Source organism: Callorhinus ursinus, unplaced genomic scaffold (genome assembly GCF_003265705.2).
Source record: "Callorhinus ursinus isolate GAN/ISIS: 27379988/994484 unplaced genomic scaffold, GSC_fseal_2.0 scaffold1, whole genome shotgun sequence".
NCBI classification, from domain to species: Eukaryota; Metazoa; Chordata; class Mammalia; order Carnivora; family Otariidae; genus Callorhinus; species Callorhinus ursinus.
In genome coordinates, this window is record NW_027397063.1 from 8,015,302 (window position 1) to 8,037,231 (window position 21,930).

At 35.6% G+C, this 21,930-nt stretch overlaps 1 protein-coding gene across 5 annotated transcripts in view; it reads left to right on the forward strand.

Moving 5' to 3' along the window:
* The window catches only part of LTN1 (listerin E3 ubiquitin protein ligase 1), a 62,397-nt gene extending 51,071 nt beyond the window's left edge, over positions 1–11,326 (forward strand). For 4 of the 5 annotated variants that reach the window (XM_073891446.1, XM_025872447.2, XM_025872466.2 and 1 more), the window contains 5 exons: positions 4,357–4,528; positions 5,173–5,393; positions 6,959–7,153; positions 8,066–8,233; positions 8,808–11,326. In XM_073891446.1, the coding sequence (XP_073747547.1) occupies positions 4,357–4,528; positions 5,173–5,393; positions 6,959–7,153; positions 8,066–8,233; positions 8,808–8,870 (819 nt within the window). In that variant the 3' untranslated portion in view covers positions 8,871–11,326. Of the gene's footprint in view, positions 1–2,160; positions 2,462–4,356; positions 4,529–5,172; positions 5,394–6,958; positions 7,154–8,065; positions 8,234–8,807 lie in introns of those variants that run through there. The other variant, XM_073891454.1, reaches the window with a different exon arrangement.
* Positions 11,327–21,930: the final 10,604 nt, after the last annotated feature.

Below are 21,930 nucleotides of genomic sequence, written 5' to 3' on the forward strand. Positions count from 1 at the left end.
TCCTAAATCCTAAATCTTTTAAAAAACTTTTTAAAAAACTTTTTTCTTAAGAAAAACAACTCCCAGTGAATCAGTTTGAACTGGAACAAAGCCATGAGCTTATGTGTTTCATAGCTTTACTAATATGTTTTTCACATACTATCAAATTTACTTAAAGTATACAGTTTGGTGTTTCTGCTGTATTCACAGAATTGTGTAAATATCACCACTTTCTAATTTTAGAGCATTTTCAACAGCTGAAAAAAGAAACCTTTACCCATTTGCAGTCAGTTCCCATTTCCTCTCAAGCCCTCCAGCTCTCGGCAGCCACTATTCTGTGTTCTGACTCTATGGATTTGCCTCTTCCTGGACATTTCACATATGTAGTCTTTTGTGTCTGGCTTATTTCACTTAGCATAATGTTTTCAAATTCATGCATGTTATGCCATATATCTGTACTACATTCCGTTTTATGCCTGAATAATATTTCGTCATGTGACGAGCATACCACATTTGTTTACTCATTTATCCATTGATGGACTTTTAGGTTGTTTCCACTTTTTGATTATTGTGAGTAAAGCTACTGGGAACATTGTATATGAATTTTTGGATGGACATATATTTTCATTTCTCTTGTGTTGTACACCTAGGAGTGGGATTTCTGGGTAATATACATGCGTTTTTAAAAGTCCATTGATTTTTTTTCAAGTTTTTATTTAAATTCCAGTTAGTTAACATACTAACTGGAATTTAAATATTAGTTTCAGGAGTAGAATTTAGTGATTAATCACTTATGTTCAACACCCAGTGCTCATCACAAGTGCCCTCCTTAATACTTATCACCCATTTAGCCCATCACCCTACCCACATCCCCTCTAACAACCCTCAGTTTGTACTTTATAGTTAAGAGTTTTTTGGCGTGCCTGGGTGGCTCAGTCAGTTAAGCATCTGCCTTCTGCTCAGGTCATGATCCTGGAGTCCTGAGATCAACCCCTGGGATGTAGTCCTGGGATCGAGCCCTGCATCAAGCTCCCTGCTCAGCCGGGAGTCTTCTCGTCCATATCCCTCTGCCCTGCTCATGTTCTGTCTCAAATAAATAAATAAAAAATCTTAAAAACAACAACAAAAAATAAAATAATTCTGCAGTTTCCCATTTAAGAAAAGTTTCTTATGGTTTGCCTCTCTTTCTTTTTCCCCTATGTTCATCAGTTTTCTTTCTTAAATTCCACATTTGAGTGAGATCATATGGTATTTGTCTTTCTCTGATGTATTTTACTTAGCATTATACTCTGTAGCTTAATCTGTGTTGTTGGAAATGGGAAGATTTCATTCTTGATGGCTGAGTAATATTCCATTGTATATATACCATGTCTTCTTTATCCGTTCATCAGTCGATGGACATTTGGGCTCTTTCCATAATTTGGCTATTGTTGATAATGCTGCTATAAACATCATGGTGTATACCCCTTCGAATGTGTATTTTTGTATCTTTTGAGTAAATACCAGTAGTGCTGGATCGTAGGGTAGTTCTTTTTTTTTTTTATTGAAATGCAACAGTACTTTAATTATTTCAGTGCTACAGATCAGTTGATCTGTGCCACCCACACCAGATCTATTTTTCTGTGAAGATTACCTGACATTTTTTGTTGTTGTTATTTTTTTTTAGTAGGCTCTATGCCCAACGTGGGGCTTGAACTCACAACCCTCAGATCAAGGATTGTGGGTTCTACTGACTGAGCCAGCCAGTCATCCCAGGGTAGTTCTATATTTAACTTTTTTGAGGAACCTCCATACTGTTCTCCAGAGTGGCTGTACCAGTTGCATTCGCACCAGCAGTGCAAGAGGGTTCCTTTTTTTGCACAGCCTCGCCAACACTTGTTTCTTACGTTTTTGATTTTTGCCATTCTGACAGGTGTGAGATGGTATGTCATTGGTTTTGATTTGCATTTCCCTGATGATGAGTGATGTTGGTAATCATTTTGTGTGTCTGTTGGCCATCTGAATGTCTTTAGAAAAATGTCTGTTCATGTCTTCTATTTTTTAACTGGATTATTTTTGGTTTTTGGGTGTTCTTATAAGTTCTTTATATATTTTGGATACTAACCTTTATCAGAAAAAATCCATTGATATGTATCATTAGCTTTTTAAAATTCTACTTCCAACTTTTTTTTTTAAATTCAGATTTACAGAGGAGGTAGAAGAGTAATTCAATGAAAAGTCATGTACCCTTTTCCTAGAGTCACAAATTTTTAAATGTTGCTACCTTTGAAGATTTATTTATTTTTTGGAGAGAGAGAGAGAGAGCACAGCAGGGAGAGGGAGAGGAAGAGAGAATCTCATGCAGACTCCCCACTGAGCATGGAGCCTGATGTGGGACTCAATCTCATGACCCTGAGATCATGACTTGAGCCAAAACCAAGTCGGATGCCCAACCAACTGAGCAACCCAGGCACCCTAATGTTGGCACCTTTGTATGTGTTTTCTCTATATTTACTTTTTCTCTGCTTGTCTATTTGAAAGTTGCAGATTCATGATGCTTTACGAAAAGTATTTAAACATATATCTCCTAAGAACAAGGACATGTATTGATATAGTTATTATACTCAGATTTAATTTTAATGCAATAATCTAATTTGTATTCAAATATTTTTGGTTGTCCCTGTAATGTCCTTTATAGTTTTATTCCTTCTCTGTTGAGGATTTGATCAAGGATCATATTTGCATCGTGTTTGTCATATTTCTTTAACCCATAATTTCCCTACCTGTCTTTTCTTTATTGTCATTCAGGTTGGTTATTTTGTAGACTCTGTTAGGATTTGAATTTGTCTGATTGTTTCCTCATGATGAGTTTCTGGTTAATTTTCAGCAAGAGTACTTACTGGACATGGTGATGTGTCCTCAGTGTGTCACCTCAGGAAGCACAGAATGTCAATGTGTCCTTTATTGGTGATACTAAGTTTGGTTACTTGGAAAGGTAGTGTCCTCCAGATTTCTCCATTGTTAGGTACTTTGATCAACATATTTAAAAAATAAATTCCATATCCTATGGCTTGATACTTGTATGTGAGCTTGTATGAACAAGTTTATGCTTGTATGAACTACATGTTCAGAAAATGGTGTCTTGCACCAAGAGGAGATCTATGCTTTAGTGGGAAGAATAATTTTAAAACCGGTACATATACCAAAGAGTTGCAAAGTAAATGTGAACATACGAAAACTGGGTTATTGAGGAATGAGTTCTGAAGCACACAGATGCCTTTAGTGCACTGAGTGGGGCCAGATTTTCCTATTTCTTAAAATTTTAATCCCTGTATAGTTAACATACAGTGTTGTATTAGTTCCAGGTGTACAATATAGCGATTATATAATTCTGTACATCACCCAGTGCTCATCACAAGTGTCCTCCTTAATCCCCATCACCTATTTCACACACCCCCCACCCACCTCCCCTCTGGGAACCATCAGTTTGTTCTCTATAGTTAAGAGTTTTTGGTTGTTTGTGTTTTTTTCTTCTTTGTTTTGTTTCTTAAATTCCACATATGAGTGAAATCATATGGTATTTGTCTTTCTCTGACTTATTTTACAAGATTTTCCATTTTTAAAAAAGGAACCAGAAATCCATATATTTTTTGAAGATTTATTTATTTTGAGAGAGAGAGAGCACGCTCATGGGAATGGGGAGTGGGGCAAAGGGAGAGAATCTTCAGACAGACTCCCCACTGAGTGGGAGCCTGACACAGGGCTCAGTCCTGACCCATGAGATCATGACCTGAGCCAGAACCAAGAGTCGGACACTTACACGACTGAGCTGCCCAGGCGCCCCCAGAAATCCATATTTTTGAGTGAAATCCTGCTTTACAAAACAAGAAGACCCCAAGACATTTTGGACTACTAGTTTGTGCTCTCTTTTTCTAAAGGGATGCTGGAGTGTTTGCTGTGGTGTGAGGTCAGCCATAAAAATGGGATTAGTTTTAAGTAGGACTTTTATAAGATTAAGAACTGTGGTGCGGAAGGGGTATGTGGAAGACTTGGGAAGAGAGGGAGCAAATCATCTAGGGAGTGAGGAGTAGATTTTCTTAGAGAAAGCAGAGGTGAACTTATTAACGAGATAGTTTGAGAAAGATGTTAGAATCTGTCTAATAATGAGGGGATAGTGAAAACTGCTTGTTTATGAAGAAAGGGAGGGGTGCCATCAGTGACACATTTGGAAAGTAAGAATGTGGCATGTATTTTGTAGGACTCTTCCATGTAATTCTAAGTCTTCAAATTAATGCCTTTTTCATTGTGTTCTTGTACAGTCTATTCTACTTTGATTTGTTCTTCTCACTGAGTTGGTTTAATTGGGTTTACTAACAAAAATTCTTTACTCTCCACCAGCTTCGGGCACTGTACTCAATGTACCTTCGAAAAACAAAAAGTTTGAATAAATTGCTCTATCACCTGTTCAGACTTATGCCAGAAAATCCGACCTATGCAGAGACAGCTATTGAGCTCTCAAATAAGGACCCTAAAACATTCTTTACAGAAGAGCTCCAGTTGAGTATTAGAGGTCAGTAAGATGTGTGTTTGTGTTCTTTCTTGGAGACTAGGTCCAGATTAGGTTGTATTTATTATGCTGTACTCTTCAGAGTTTGGATAATAACCCCAAATGTGTGTCCTGGCTATGAGAAGATTGAAGTGCATCTTAAAATGTCTTGGAGATGTGAGGAGGGTACTATGTCTTGTGAGTACTGAGGTGGATATTCTAGGATTTTTGTATAATCTCACAGTGAGCTCTGGGGAAAGTATAGGGACCAGACTCCTTTTCATAATTTATAAGAAGACAATCTTTAAATTTTTCCTCCTTTTTATTTAACTTTTTTTTCCCCACTCCCTGGGCGTAGGGGCTTGGGGTTGTCCTTTTTAAAATTTGTATGTTCCCTTTTTTTGTGATCTGTCATGTGAAATACAGAATGCTATGTCTAGGCAGATTTTTCAGTGTCATTTGGGATCTTCCTTCTTTTTACTTCTTTTTGCCATTCCAGTGATTCATTTTGAATGTGAGAGAAAGTTAATACTCTAGAGTTCTGGCTTCTTCAGTATGTTTGTTTTTTCAGCTCTAGCTCTAGTTTTAAAGAATTGAAAATGATTTTCTAGTCTGTTATTCTATGTAAGAAATACATATTATTAACTAAGAATTTGTTTTTTCCTCAGAAACAGCAACTCTTCCCTACCATATCCCACACTTGGCTTGTTCAGTCTATCATATGACATTAAAAGACTTGCCTGCCATGGTTAGGCTGTGGTGGAATAGTAGTGAGAAGCGTGTTTTCAATATTGTAGATAGATTTACAAGCAAGTATGTCAGCAATGTTCTTTCCTTTCAAGAAATTTCTTCTGTGCAAACAAGTACACAACTATTTAATGGCATGACGGTTAGTATTATCTTGAATTTTTTCCAGAAAAGTTGTTTAAATATTGTTTATGTCTGTCATTGGTAGTGAGTATCATCACAATATTAACCATTGGTTCAGAATTTACAGAAATTGTCTACTATATTTTCTACTTCATTCTTAGGTATCAAGTCTCAGTATTAATGTATAGACTGAAACAATGTTATAATTTCATTTACTCCCATCCGAGTTTTTTGAACATTCATTAGTTCATTCAAAATATATATTGGAACACCTGTAGATTCCAGGCACTTTGTGTCAATCACTTGGGAAATGAACAGTTTAGTAGGGTCAGATTCCTACTGTGTAATATCATACAATCTAATGAAGGGAAAAGAGTGATACCGATATGTTTTTGGTGTTGGAAACTGGAAAGTGGCACATTAAGAGGAAGCGTGCTCTGTGATCAGCATGGGAAAGGTTCATCTGACTGAGGGGGTTAGGTGCACCTTTATGGAGGAAGGTGACTTTGAAGTGGGCAGGATTGTGTTTTAGGGGCAGTGAGGAGAAAGGTGTTGAATATAGAGAAAGCAGTATGGCAAAAGCAAAAAGCTTGGAGATGAGAATGTAATTTCTGTGATTGCCCTAAGAAATGATGAACAAGCCAGCATTCATACAGAGCAGGATTCCTGAAGGTAAATAGAGAACCAGTTGCTTCCATGATGAATTAGAGCCATACTGGGAAAGGCCTCAAACGATAGTTTAAAATATTTGGTCCTATTTGGCCACTGAAAATTTTCCTTTGAGGCAAGTGACACCGTCAGTGTTATAATCGGTAAAATTGCTCTGACTGCAATATATAGTATAGGCTGTTGGCATGGAGCTTGGGTTCAGAAGCATAGTCAGGGAGACCCACTGGTGTAAACATTATGAATAACAAGGAGGGCCTGAGTGAGGCAGTATCAGTGGGAATGTTCCATTAAAGGAGAGGAATGTTAAAAATTTTGTGGTGATTTATCCAAACTTGTAGCTAGTTAATATCTGGGAGGAGGTAGAAGGAAAAATTTAAGATGATGCTATGGTTTTTAGCTTGGAAATCGGACAGTCAGAAGACTACATTGGTCAAGCGTGATAATTTGTGTTTTATGTTGTTTGCAATGCTAGTATGAAAACTAAAACCAGGTGGAAATAATTCTAACGGTTGATGGTTGGCTTTAAAGCTAAAGAGAATTCTGTGTCAGAGAAAGACTTAGGGGACTTCTAAATATAAATGATATTTGATACCCTGGGTGTGGAAGAAGAGCAATAATTAAGAACTCATTCTCTCACTGGTCTGTTCAAAACTTATGCAGCAACCCTAATACCATAAAACATACTTTTTTATGAGAAAGATTTCTTTTGAAACTAACTTTGAATTTCATAAAAATCACTATAAAATACGTCAGGTATATAAATGTATGTATTAAATATCTCTTGTCCAGTAAACCAACATGTTTACCTGTATTGTCTTTGAATGAAGACTGACTGCCAATAGTCAACCTATCAAGATGTTTTTTAAATGAAAAGAAAGAAATTTGCAAAAAGGTATCACCTTTCCTGTGTTGCAGGTTAAAGCTCGAGCTACTACCCGAGAAGTGATGGCTACTTACACTATTGAGGACATAGTTATTGAACTTATAATACAGCTGCCTTCCAATTACCCCCTGGGGTCAATAACCGTGGAGAGTGGGAAAAGAGTAGGTGTGGCTGTTCAGCAGTGGCGGAACTGGATGCTGCAGTTAAGCACTTACCTCACCCATCAGGTAAGTTTCTCTGTGAATATTCAGCTTTCCAGATAGTACTACTGACCTCCTCTTTGAAAGGTAAGTAAGTAAGACTTAAAATATATCACTTCTGCTTGAGGTTGAAAGAGGTACTCTATTTCCTTGGGTCAACACAGATGTATGCCTAAATGACCTGAACCTACCTATTGAGCTGTTTTCCTTTTTAAGGTTCGGCAGTTTTTTTTTTCTGGTGTTTGAGAGGAATTGACTTTACTCCACTGACATTGTGGATGACACAGAACAATACATGGTATTAAAGAAATTGTTGGAGAGGGAATCTTTGTAAGATACTGGATCAACGAATATCTTTGGAGCTACTTTTAGTCTAACATTTCAACTCTCCTTCTGTGACTAGAGAAGTCCCAATACTCTCAAAGATCTTTGACTTTTAAACAAATTGTAGTTGTTTGCACATTGAGACTATAAAACTTGATGTGTTGATGCAAAACCTCTCTTTCAGGTCTGTCTTTAATGGAGAAAAAATTATATCTGGTTTCTAAAACTTGCGAAGTCATTTTAAAACCAACATTCAGAAAACTTAGGAGATGTGAATATAGCCAAGCAGATTCTTTTCTTTCTAAATTAAAATTCAGGGGTGCCTGAGTGGCTCAGTCGGTTAAGCGTCTGCCTTCAGCTCAGTTCGTGATCTCAGGCTCCCTCCTCAGCGGGGAGTCTGCCTCTCCTGCCACTGGTGCTCGCTCTCTCTCTCTCTCTCTCTCTCTCTCTCTCTCTCTTTTTCTCATGCTCATTCTCCTCCCTCTCAAATAAGTAAAATCTTTTTTTAAAAAATTAATAACTAAAGTTCAACTTTAAAATTTATGAAATTGAATAAAAATAACTTCGGTGGTCTTCAGAGTATATTTACTCTATTTTTTTTCTTTTTGTTAACAGAATGGAAGTATTATGGAAGGCCTAGCCTTATGGAAAAATAATGTAGACAAACGTTTTGAGGGTGTTGAAGATTGCATGATATGTTTCTCAGTCATTCATGGTTTCAACTATTCTCTTCCCAAAAAAGCCTGTAGAACATGCAAGAAAAAGTTCCATTCAGCCTGCTTGGTAAGTCCAAAGAGAAATTAACTTACTTATATTTTATGTATATTTATATATGTGATATCTAATTTTAGAAAATGATGTTAAACTCTTAATTGTAGTTAATGAGAGGCATATTAAAATGATTTTTCAAAATCCGTAAAAGATAATTAGTAATTCACAGATACTGGTAGCATCAAAACACTTTAATAAATGAGTGTTTTTATTATAGCTCTCATTCAAACAGTAGATGGTCCTGTAAGATCTATACCATAAAGGAGACTGAAAAAATTGGAACCAGGGGCCATCTGGCGTTAGAGCTCTTTACTGTTTTTAAACATCATATTGAAAAGAAAGCCACCCAGGATACAGTTGCTTCATAGGGAGGTCTTCCTGACATGTCTTAGTGGTTGGGTGCGGGAACCTAGGGAGAAAGAATCATACTGTAGCTTTTGGAAATAATGTGAGTTGTGTTCATTTTGGAGATGAATGGAGGAAGCAAAATTTTGGTATTCTCCCTTTTCCGCTTAATCATTATTAAGCTTACCTTGGATGTATATGTAAAATGACAGCTTTACATTTAAAACCTTTTCTTTTTCAGTACAAATGGTTTACGTCTAGCAACAAATCCACTTGTCCACTCTGTCGTGAGACCTTTTTCTGAATTTTTTCCTTCCATTGGAAGTGATCCCTGAAGTAAATCAAGCAAAGACTGTGGATCTGGATCCATCTTAAAGTGTTGATGGGAGGAGGCCAGTGAGCATTCCTTTAAATAGGACCTTCTCTGGAAAATTATTTTGGTTAAAGTAATGATCCTAAAATCAGGTTTACTTATCTTTAGATTGCTTTGTAAATGTTTGGAAACCTTTTCTTTTACATAAGAATATTACGTATTTGAGAGAAAATATTTATATTAATAGTTTAATCTTTTTGTATATTTAAAAATAAATATGGAAAAACTCTAAATTACAGAATTGGAATTTGTGAAAGCACTGTACAACTGTATTATGCTAAAAAGCCCATTCAGTTTGTTGATCTATGTTCTAGAAGAGTCCAAGTGAGACAAATGAATTGAGAGTTGATTTATATCTACAGATATTTTAGGACTTATTTATTAGTTATGACAACAAAATTAATTAGTATTCTGATATTTGTAGATTATTTTAATGATAAAAATGAGGCTAAGCTATTAATATAGCTTATCATAAGCTATTTGAAGCATGCTCTGAAATCCTATGTAAAAGAGTGTAAGCTGAACTTCAAGGTGTCTCCATTAATCAAGGGTTATGAAATTCAGAAAATTAAATACACGGCACTGACCTTTTGCTGTGGAAGAATTTCCATGTATTAGTGAAATTTGAATTGCAGACTTGTCAGTGAACTTACTACTCAGTTTGAGTGAGTCTCTAGAGGGTATGAATTTGAGAAAAACAATTAGATTATTTCATTCATGAAGCAGAGTGGTAGTTATCCCTCTATTTAGAGGGAAGAAATAAATATTTCTGAAACTTAAAATTGGTGGAAAAAACAAAAATTTAAAATGTCATAGGAGGCTTTCAATTTTGTAAGCAAATTTTGCTATTCTTACTGGCCAGAGTTACACTTCATTAGAGATTTGGGGGAGCTTATTTTTTCCAGCCTTTAGAAGTACAAGTTAATGATTTTAGTACTAAGTAAAATTCAGTATAATGGGCTGAAGTGGAATAGGTAATACCTGCCATTTGCCACAGCACTGTTACCCTTAAAAAATTGTGCCCAAGTTATAAAATTTTGGAAGTTTGGAACTTGAAATAATTTTATTGCAGTCTTCCATTACATGGGAAATATTAGCATATCTGATAGCAAGCTTACTTGAAAGATCAGCTAATCATCTCTGTTACAAATGTTTAATTGGCAAAAGCAAGTCATATTAAATAAAATCACTGCTTACCATCAACTGGGTAAAATGGTTATTATTGAAATAGAATGAATGTGGTCAGAGTATTGTAGTCAAGAGTGAAGTATTATGCATGAGTTACAGATCTCTTGAGTTGAATTTGTAGATGCAGTATCCTACCCAGTTTTGTCTGTCTCTTGGATTTTTCTCCCTAGTGTTTATTATCTTACAGCCTTGAGACTCAAGGAGTCAGTCAATGAAGAACAGATAGCAAAATTCTACCTCTTCTTAACCCCTTTCTTAAAATATTCTCTATGTCTGTCTCTGACATAGTAATCCCAAAGGATTGTGTTACTCTGTGAAAGTTACACACTTTTCCTTTAAAAATGGTTTTATAATAAGACCTTGTTTATAACTTTTCCAATATTGGTACTTCTTGGCTTCTGACCCAAACCTCAAGTAGAACAGAAAAGGGAATAATGGAGCATTGTTTATCCACGTTAGTATCTAGGGCATCAGGTTCTTGGTGAAACACTATAATTAAATGGAATACCTACTCTTCATACTTAGGACTCTTAACACTTTTCTTTGAGACTTGTAAATATAAATGTAAAGCTTGTTACTGTTTATATGCTAAAGAAAAAGCTTTCCAAAATAAGACTGAAATTCAGAATATCATTGATTAAAGTTTTATTTATATGGCTTTAACAACTCTGCAGAACATCCCTTAAAATTCTAGCATAAGGACATTAAAAATTGCATGAGATTCAAAGCCCATTAGCAAAATTATTAATTTAAAACCCTAATGTAAATTGCAAATTTTAGAATTTATTTTTAACTCTTATTTATCACATGCTCTAATGTATGTACATAAGTTTCTGTGGCTTAAATAATTAATGTTATTATTTGATAAGTTTTGGTGGTATGAATGATTAATGTTCTTATTTGATTGTTATACCATATGTGCCCATTAAGATTCTTTTTAATTATAAAATATTTCAAATATACAGAGTAATAATAATATAAATGCCCTTGTACTCTTCACAAACTATTTTGCCATATTTGCTTCTGATTTTTAAAGAAATAAAATATTCCTCTTTTGTACTCCTCCCTGATGCCATCTCCTCTTTCTCTCCCTAGAGCTAACCTACTGTTCTGAAGTTGGTGTGATTCTTTCCTATTTAAGATTTTATACTTTATCATGTGTTTGTATCCATAAATAATATGTAGCAGTTTAAAAAATATTTTTATTTGAGATAGCCTATTTTATGTAATCTTTTGTAACTTGCTTTTTCACTCAAAATAACTGCTGTTTATAGTATATTAGTTTACTTGCCAATTCCCCCAATAATGGTCATTTCAATTATTATTTTTTGCTATTTTGAACAGTTCTGCAGGTGTACATCCTTGATAACATTTTCTCACACAGATGTCCTAGATATTCTCTCATATGCCCCAAATGTATATGTATACTGTGTGATATGTATACTCTGTGACTTCAGATCTTGTCAAGTTGCTCTCCAAAGTGGTGTGCAGGTTTGCACTGCCAACAGTAAGGTAAGAGAATTCTGGTTTTCTTGCCTCAGATTTTTAAATTTTTCTAGTCAGAGCTGTGAGATAGTAGCTTTTTGTTTCAATTCGTATTTCCCTGGCCACCAAGAACCTTAGCTTCATTTCATATACTTATTGGTCATTGTGAATTTATTATCTATATGCCTACTTTTCCCTATTACATGGCAGCCTTTAGTGTGTGGGTTGACTTTAACGTGGTCTGTGGCCGTTTTAATTAGTTTAGTCAAATTTATCATCTTCCTTTATGACTGAGCCCTTTTTTTTAAAGATTTTACTTATTTATTTGAGAGAAAGAATGAGAGAGAGCACATGAGAGGGGGGAGGGTCAGAGGGAGAAGCAGACTCCCCGCTGAGCAGGGAGCCCGATGCGGGACTCGATTCCGGGACTCCAGGATCATGACCTGAGCCGAAGGCAGTCGCTTAACCAACTGAGCCACCCAGGCGCCCTGACTGAGCCCTTTTTGTGTTAGGTTTTAAAAATTTATTCCTTCCCTGAAGTCTGAAAAATTCTATTTTGCTTCAAAAGCTATAAATTTCAAAATATGCCTAATTCACCTCAAATTAAATTTTGTGATTGTTGTAAGGTAGAAATCCTACCCCATATATTGATAGCCAGTTCTCATAACATCTCTTATTAAATAATACGCCCATTCCACCATTAAACTTTGTAGTGGCTCCTCTCTTATATTACCAAATCTCCTTGCGTGTGCAAATTCGTTTCTGGACTCTGTATTCTATCCCATTGGCCTACTTATCTGTGTTAATTCACAGATTTTTTTATTTATTTAAAAAATAGCTTTATAATTAATCTTGAAGAGGAGGTAAGTAGTCCTCTACTTTTGTTGTTCTAAGACTTTCCTTGGATAGCCGGATCCTCTGCTATCCAAGTATTCCCTTTCCCTTGCTTGTTTATTATCATGGCTAGTTTGTCCTCACTGTACTACGTTGTTTTAGGAAAGAATTTGATAAATGCCCATGTTAGGTTTTATCTGGTGCAACTGGGTGGCTCTTCTGGCTTAAGGTCTTCCAATCCAGTTATTCTGTTTGTTTCAAAATTGGAAACAAAAATTTTGTATATTTGTGATGGATTGCTTGAACGTCTCCATGATTTTGTCTTTTTGTTTTATAAAAGTTCCTTGCAAAAAGACTTTGGGCTCTGCAAGGTATTTAGCATGGGGGTCTGCTAATCTAACAACTTTGATAATATCTTTTTTTTTTTTGTACTCTGGATTTCTTTTTAAGGATAGTAACTTCTTTAGGTGGCACCAAAGCATCAAATAACTTGTATATTTCATATCCGGATTTTTTTAGGAGGTTAAGGAACCTCTGTTTCTGTAGCATTCCAAATTGGTATGTTATTTCAAAAATGTACTGGCTATCTGTTTACTGCGTTTAGCAATGTGATGTGTCCTTTAAAAGACTTAAAAAGAAACCTATAAAAGACTACAAGTTTGTCCACTTGAGCCTATTTTTCTAAAAGACTCTGGTGTATTGTATATCCAGATAATAGTCTTCCTTTTCATTTTTTTAATATGAAACCCATTAACAAACAATATTTGTAAGAATTTAGTAGTACAGTGTTCACAATGTCTGTTCTGGGCATAGACACTTCTTGAACTGCAGAACCATAATCATGGGATTCTTCATCAGCTAAAGATAATAAAGTTAATGGATTTGAGAAGGCTATACCAGTGGATGGTAAAATGAGAAAGAGAAAGTGATAATATACTTTATGTGGTACCATTAGATTTAATTTGCATATTGATCTTGTACCTTCCAACCTTGCTGAACTAATTTATTCTAATAGGGGTGTGTGTGTGTAAATTCCTTAGGATTTTCTATTATATACAAGATATGGCAAATAAGGAGTTTTACTTCTTTTCCAGTCTGGATTCCTTTTGTTTCTTTTTCTTGCCTAATTGCCTTGGCTGGAGCCTCCAGTGTTGAACAGAAGTGTTGAGAGTGGATATGCTTGTCTTGTTCTTGATCTTAAGGGGTAAACTCTCAGTCTTCCAGCGTTGTGATATTAGCTGTGGTTGATAGTAATCAAACTTAAAGGTGAACTTAGTACAAATGTGAAGATGCTTCAACTAATTATAATTAGTCTAGTCTGCAGTTTCTCTGATGCAAGAGAAAATAAGCTATTGGATCAAAGGATAAGCTTGTAAGAGACAATGGAGTTTTTATGTGTGCCATGCTGCAGAAAAACTATTAGAGCAGAGTTTCTCAACCTCAGTACTTTTGGCATTTTAAGGTGCATAATTCTTTGTTTAGGGAAGTGCCCTGTGTATTGTAGGATGTTTAGCGCATTCCTGGCCTCCCATCTACTAGATGCCAGTGCAGCATCCCATTTGTGACAACCAACAATTTCCAGACATTGCCAGATGTCCCTTGGGCGGTAAAATTGGCCCTAGAGAACCATTGCCTTAGAGCAGGACTAATAAGCCCTATTGAATAAAAATATAATATGAGCCACATGTTATTTTAAATTTTGCTAAGTAGCCACATTAAAAAATGTAAGAAGAAATAGGTAAAATTAATTTTAATAATACATTTTAACTTGGTATCCAAAATACTACTTTGATAGGTAATCAATATAAAAATTAGATATTTTACATTTTCCGTATTATTTTTGAGATCCAGTGTGTTATTTTAAATTTACAACACATTTCAATTCAGATAGGAAATTTTCATCAGAATTACTTGATCTTTATTTAGATTTCAGAAAATTTACAGTTAAGAAAGTAAATTCACATACCTAAATTTTTCCAAACATACTTAAAAGTTTTCCAATAACTGGATCACATGTCCATTTTGGAATTTAAATTAATTAAAATTAAATAAATTTTAAATTTAGTTCCTCAGTCACACTTGGCATATTTCAAGTGCCTATTTAGCCGCTTGTGGCTAGTGACTGTTGCATTGGACAGTTGCAGTCCAGGCCTAACTTTACATGTACAGACAGAAAGAAAGGTTTATTAGAATCTAGGGAGATTCAGTCTGGACTGTTGTTAAATTCAGCTCCAAATACTTCACCTATGTCTTGAGAGTCTTTGCCTGTAAGAATTCTGGGATTATGGGTGCCTGGGAGGCTCAGTTGGTTAGGCACCTGCCTTCAGCTCAGGTCATGATCTTAGGGTCCTGGGATCGAGCCTCGCAGCCTCGCATTGGGCTCTCTGCTCAGCGGGGAGTCGGCTTCTCCCTCTCCCTCTCCTGTGCTCTCTTTCTCAAATAAGTAAAATCTTAAAAAAAGAATTCTGGGATCATAGCTTACCACTTGATTATTTTTGTAATTGCATACACAGTGTAGTTATATGTCCAAATCAGCTGTGCTTTAATCATACATAGAATTTTCCAGAGCTTTAAAAAAAAAAAAAACTTGCGGTGTTACCTGGCAGTTTCATATATTAAGTAGAACCTTATTAAATGGTTGTGTCATAAAGAAAGTACTGTATCCTGATATTGGTCCCAGAATAACAGTTAAAGATTTAGACATTTCCACTATTTGAGTGGTTTTAGTACTCTGAGGGATCTGGTATTCTGTGGTAGTGGAATTATTAGTGGATAAAGTGACCCATATCTATATTTTGTTGTCCATCTCTATTTATAAACCTGTCTCCCTAGTTGAGAAGAAGGTCAGGGAATTTTTAAGTACTGATGTCTCCTGGAGTGGCATTAGTAGAGAGACTTTGGATAGTTGTCCTGTTTTTAGCCATTATAGGGCATTGATTTTTCCTAAGGCCCCTTCTGCTTGTGATATCCTTGTCCAGAGCTGCCTAATTCTTATAGAACATAAAACCTTTTAGTCTTATTTTTGATACCAGTTGTTTTATCTTGAGGGTCAGAAATTTGTTTTGATTTCTAGCTTTTTGAAATGTTAAGTGACATCTTAAATTGGCATTTTTGAGTCCTATTTTCATTTTTAAAAAAAAAAGGACAAGCCCATCTGCCTTTCCAAATTAGCTCTTGAGGGTACCCCAGAATATTGTTTCAATTTAGAGTCAGAGTCTCTACAATTCAGAGTCTGCTACTTACTCATCTTATTTGTTTATAATTTTTGAATTTTTGTCTAATCTATCTGAGGGAAAGGCTTCTGGAATGGCCTTATGTAGTACATTTCCTATTTGCTTCCCCTTTCCGGGTCATACATTGAATTATGAGGAAACTGGGTTATTTAAACCATCTCCTAGTTTTTGGATCTTTGTTGTTACTGATTTTGCTGCTTTTAACTATTTTGTTCCCATCTGAGGGGCTAATAATTAAGTGAACTTGTTGGTACAGATTCCAGGACAACAAATATCTAACACAATTCTGAATTCTACAGCATATTTGTTTTCCAAAGGTTAAGAAAATCCTTGATTATAGCTCTCTACTTGACTCCAGACCAAGATTAAAATATCAGTTTCTTTAGATCTGCATTCTGCTCTAATAGTTTTGAAGGGATAGGATATGATGTAATTGTTCTATCCTAAGAAAAACTTTGAGCAAAAGATCACTTTTTTTTTCGAGGTAAAAGAAGGTGCAGAAAGACAGAAGGAATTTGGTAAAGCTCAAGAGGGAAAGGTGTGAGGAGGTGGATTTCAGAAGGCTTGAATGGCAGTGAGTTTTCAGTATTTCAGTTTGAGATCTCAGCATACCAATCAAAAGTTGACTATTGAATACTTCAGGCTTTTCCCCCCCTGATTTTTCTAGAGCTCCTTTGAATGTATTAATTTTGGCATATCAGAAGTTCCTTAAAATGGCTATACGTAATTCTAAGTCATTTTTTAGCAAAATTTTGCCACTTACCAAGTTAAGCACAAGGGTTAGGATTGTAGTGAAAACTGTTGGGAGGAGGTTGTGCCTTTGACATAGACAAATCAATGACAAGAAAAAGGCAGTGCATTTGTCCAAAGTGTATTTGTTAGCAGTAGATGAGGGTCCCCAACCAAGCAGAGGAGTGGAAGGAGCTGCTGATCAATGACCCCAGCCATTGATGATCCTGAAATAAAGACTAAACATTAAAAGTGAACTTCTTTTACAAATTGCCAGGCCTTGAGGAATACTCATGAAGATTTCATAGAGGACCCAAAGCAAAATTTGACCAATCATTCTAGCAGCCAATTGTCGTATGTCTAATGGACCATTAGTCTTTAGGGCCAATTTATACTGATTTGGAGCCTATTGCTTCTTTTCCCTATGAAGTACTTCCTTATACATTCAACATACGCGAGACAATAATGGACAAAACAGGAATACTTAAAACAAGATTTTGTATGAATAGATGAACAAACAAACCAAGCAGTGGGAAAATAGGATAATGGCAAAAATATTTACCAAACGGTTCACCTCTAAATCAGAGAGTGGGTTATCATATAGACAAGACAAAGTATAATAAACTTATATGGAGATCTGTTTGTTTAGAAGTCTTAGATAAAATAAATTCAGCAATAAGAACTCAATGAAACTGGTCTAAGTTCAGATTGTTTTTGAGAAACTCACCTGGCAGCAGGTCTGAGACCTGCTGGAGTGTGGGGCTCAAGAAGCCACTGATATTTCCTGTTGGTCCAAGGATCCACTGGAATACCATCAAGTGAGGTATTCTAAATAATCTTGTGGGAATTGTCCAAGGAAGAGATGAAGATCACCACTTGATAACTGAAACAAGAGCTGGGAAAGGGAGTTATATGCTGGTTAGGCCCATCATTTTGAATAAACCCAACTGCTAATTTTATATAAGGTTTTTGTGAGGGATTGTTTTGGTGTTCAGTTGGTTGCAGAGGTCGAGTGGATTGAGGTCAGTCTTACAGACATGGTTATTCTGGCAAGACCTGGGGCCAGCTGGCTTTGAGCAGATTTATACTGATAAATTTATTGTTGATTGGTTGGCCTTTGAAGTATGAGACTGTCAGTGAATGATTGGCTTCCAGAGGCAAGTTGTCATTGATCACTTAAGATAAACTGAGGCAAGTTTGGATGATCAAATAAGTTTTAAAACTGATTCAGATTTACTTGTTACTGGCTATAGAACAATCTTTTATTAGGACTTTCACTAGGCTCTTTTATTCATAATAAAACTTATTCCTAATAGGTTTCTTGGTTCATAATTTTTGCTAGATTTACTTTTTAAAAAAATGAAGTGAAATTCACATAACAGCCATTTTTAAATGGACAGCTGAGTGGCATTTAGTACAATTTAACAGTTACTCCTTAATCTCCCACCCTACCCCTGGTAACCACCAATCTACTTTCTGGGTCTGTAGATTTACCTATACAACATGTGGCCTTTTATATCTGCTTTGTTTTACTTGGCATGTTTTCAAGGCTCATGCACATGGTGGCATGTATCAGTATGTCATTCCTTTTTATGGCTGAATAATATTCCACAGCATGTGTATACCACAGTTTGTTTATCCATTCATCTCTTGATGGACATGTGAATTGTTTTTTTTGTTTTTTTTGCTGCTGTGGACAATGTGTCTATGAACATTCATGTACAAGTATTTTTATGAGTACATGTTTTCAATTCTTTGGGTTATATACATAGGAGCAGAATTGCTGGTAGGTCTATTTTTAACTTTTTGAGGAAACACCAAACTGTTTGCCATAGTAGCTGCCACATTTATATTCTCAGCAGTGTACAAGGGCTCCAAAATCTTCCCATCCGTGCCAACACTTATTATTTTGTTTTTTCCCCGTTGTAGCCATCCTAGTGGATGTGAAGTGGTATTTCATTGTGGGTTTGATTTGAATTTCTCTAATGATTAATGATGTTGTGCATCTTTTCATGTGTTCATTGACCATTTTGTGTATCTTCTTTGGAGAAATAGCTATATAAATCCTCTGCTCATTTTAAAATTTTTGTTGTTGAGTTGTAAGACTTTACTATATATATATTTAATATAAATAATAATTATAGTATATATTGATTAATATATATTAATATATATATTTTGGATACTAGACCAAGATTATTTTTATTTATTTTTTTTAAAGATTTTATTTATTTGATAGAGACACAACGAGAGAGGGAACACAAGCAGGGGGAGTGGAAGAGGGAAGCCGGATGCGGGGCTCGATCCCAGGACCTCGGGATCATGACCTGAGCCGAAGGCAGCCGCTTAACCGACTGAGCCATCCAGGTGCTCCCAAGATCTACATGTTAATGCTCTTTAATTTGAGGGGGAGTTCTTGAGACTTCGGTATTAATTAGGTTTGGTTCTGAATGACAAACCAAAGCAAATATCTTAAACAAGAAATTTCTCTTTTTGTAAATGAAGTCCAGATGTAAGCAGTTGAGGGCTATACTCCATAATCATGACAGACCGAGGTTTCTTACATATGTACCTGGACCTAGGTTTCTTAGTTGTTGCTTCACTATTCTCAAATTTTGATTCCACTTCACGGCCCAAGCTGACAGCTCAAGCAAGCCCCAGCTGTTGTGCACTTTACAGTCAGCACAAAGGAAGAAAGAGGAACATGCTTGCTTGCTGTGAGGATGCTCTTCACAAGTCACACACAACACGCACATCCTTCAGGAAGAATTTTTTCTCTTGTCAATCTCGAGCTTCAAGAGCAGCTGGAGAATATCTTCATTCCTAATAGCCATATGTCCAGCTCAAAGTCAGGAGTTCTGTTCCTGAGGAAGGTGGGGAGAACAGATATATGGAAGGACAACCAACAGAGTCTCTTACAACTGTTTTGATACTTGTGAGTGCTCTTGGCTTTCCCAATATTAGTCAATATTTGCAAACCTGGACGACCATAATTTTCTAGAGTTGCATATGCCTTTAAAATTTCAGTGTTCTTGGGGCGCCTGGGTGGCTCAGTCGTTAAGTGTCTACCTTCGGCGCAAGTCACGATCCCAGGGTCCTGGGATCGAGCCCCGCATCGGGCTCCCCACTCAGTGGGAAGCCTGCTTCTCCCTCTCCCACTCCCCCTGCTTGTGTTCCCCCTCTTGCTGTGTCTCTCTCTGTCAAATAAATAAGTCTTTAAAAAAAATAAAAAAAAATAAAAAAATAAAATGTCAGTGTTCTCTATCCAGTGTAACAACCTTTGTTTTTTAATAGTAATATTTAGCTCATTTACATAATATAATCATAGATAAGTTTTATAGTTTTCTAATTGTCTCATTGCTTTTGTGTTCTTTTTTCTTTTCTTTTGGACTCATGAGGTTGTTTGTTTTCCAGGCACCCATAGTCTTCATGAGTATTTTTTATTCTTATATCCTTCTATTACTTTAACTTTACATTATAAATGTGTATGGTTTATTATTCAAGGTTATCCTGGAGTTTATAACAATACACATTTGACTTAATATCTCATATGTATTAATATTTTAACCACTTCCTGGAGGACAATTCAAGGACTTTAAAATAATTTCAACACTATTTTTTTTTTGTACTTTTGTTTTTAAGCATTTCTTTATATTTTAAAACCCACAAGACATTACTACTTTATTAGCCTGTATGTTAGTTTGTATTTGTCATATGTCCTCTTTGTATTGATTTGTATTGATCACCACTCTTCCCTGCATCTTTGGCAGTTCCTGTCTTTCATCACAGCACAGTGTCTTGCATCTTTGGGATTCCACTGTGTCTGTTGCAAAGAATCGGGGAGTTTTATTACTCCTTGTAAGGAATGTATCCCTCACCCCACCCTCCCCCGGCTGCTTCGATTTTCTCTTTGTTTTTGGTTTTAAACAGTTTTACTGTGGTGTCTCTAGGTGTGGATTTTTGTTGTTTGTTTGGGATTGTAAAATTACTTGAATTGGGGATTTGATGTCTTTAGTCATTTTTTGGAAAATTCTGAGGCATGAACTCTACAAATAGCACTTTTGCTCCATTCCTTCTCTCCTGTTCTCAATTTTCACCATAAACCATATGTGTCTTAGATTTTCTGTGTTTTTGTTGTTTTATTCTTTCTTCTCTTTATGTTCTTACCATTTGTGTTCAAGTAGTTATTTAATAACTTAGAAAAATGTATTTTTAATACCTATAGCCTGGTCACAGGAAATTAATTTTTTAAAATTTCAACTTATATTTTGTTACAGAACAGTATTATGGGGGTAAATAAAAATATTTTAAGCACTAAAATATGCTATAATTCTGTGAAGTAAGTGGAATAAAAATACTGACCCAATGAATGATGTTAAATGTCTTTTGAAGAGTTTGTTCTTGTATTATTATACTGATGATGGTACACGACAAGATCAGTCACGCTGAGGGTGGTTAAGACCACAGACGATACAATGATGGTGAGAATCAAATTGCTATAGTATTTAGATTCTACTAGATACACTTAAAAGAATGATATAACAGTTTTTAAAAATGTAAGTATATGCGACTGGAGATGATCTTAAACTTATTTGAATTTATGATGGTAAATGTTAGTTATCAATTTAAAAATAATGTGAAGTGGTACGTATTTTCCCAAAATGTATTAGAGGTATGCAAGCAATAAAGTTTGAAGATACTGTTCTGGCAGATGCTAAGTGTAAGGTGGGCTATCAGGTTCTAATACCAGACCCACACAGATCTTTATTGATAGTTTTATAGAGATTTAAAAATATTTCTTGAGATTTGGTGCTAGAGAATCTGACATGAATAGCATGTCACACTCTCTCTTCTAGGTGAGCTAGTCAAGTTATGGTGCTAGAAATGTTGAAGAAACTGCTTTACTGCTTGGGTCCAATCTTCCAAAGGCTCTGTGGTTAGGATTCTAGGCATTGCTGGAAAAGAGAGAGAAATCAAACAGATACCTGTTGTCAGAGCTTCCCTAATAGCAAAACCAACAGCCTTTAGGAAATGAAAAGGTTACATTTTCTATCAACAAAAGAATATACATTTTGACATGTCTTACTAGAAACGGTTTTGTAGTTAATTTTCACAAAATTACAATTAATTACATTTTGGGGAAAGCACTTTCCTTAATTCAGTACCTCCTCATGCCTACATGATGTGGAGATTTGTCATGGTCAGCTTGGCAGTCGTTCTGAGGACATTGCCTATGGAATGTCACATCTTTTTTTCTCATCTTACTGTCTGGCAAGACTTCTTAGTAAACAGTCTTCCTTGTTTCTTGAGCTTTAAGATGGAATATTTTAAGTACTAAATGTGATACACATGTATAGGTGTGGGGTACATAATACTCTGTATTAAGAAGTATCTTTCTATTCTTTGCTTATATTTTAAAGTCCTGAATGGATGATGAGTTTTATCAAATGCTTTTTCTACATCTATTTAAATGACAAGTAGTTGTTTTTCCTTCCTCTGTCCTTGAGGTGGATTACATAAAT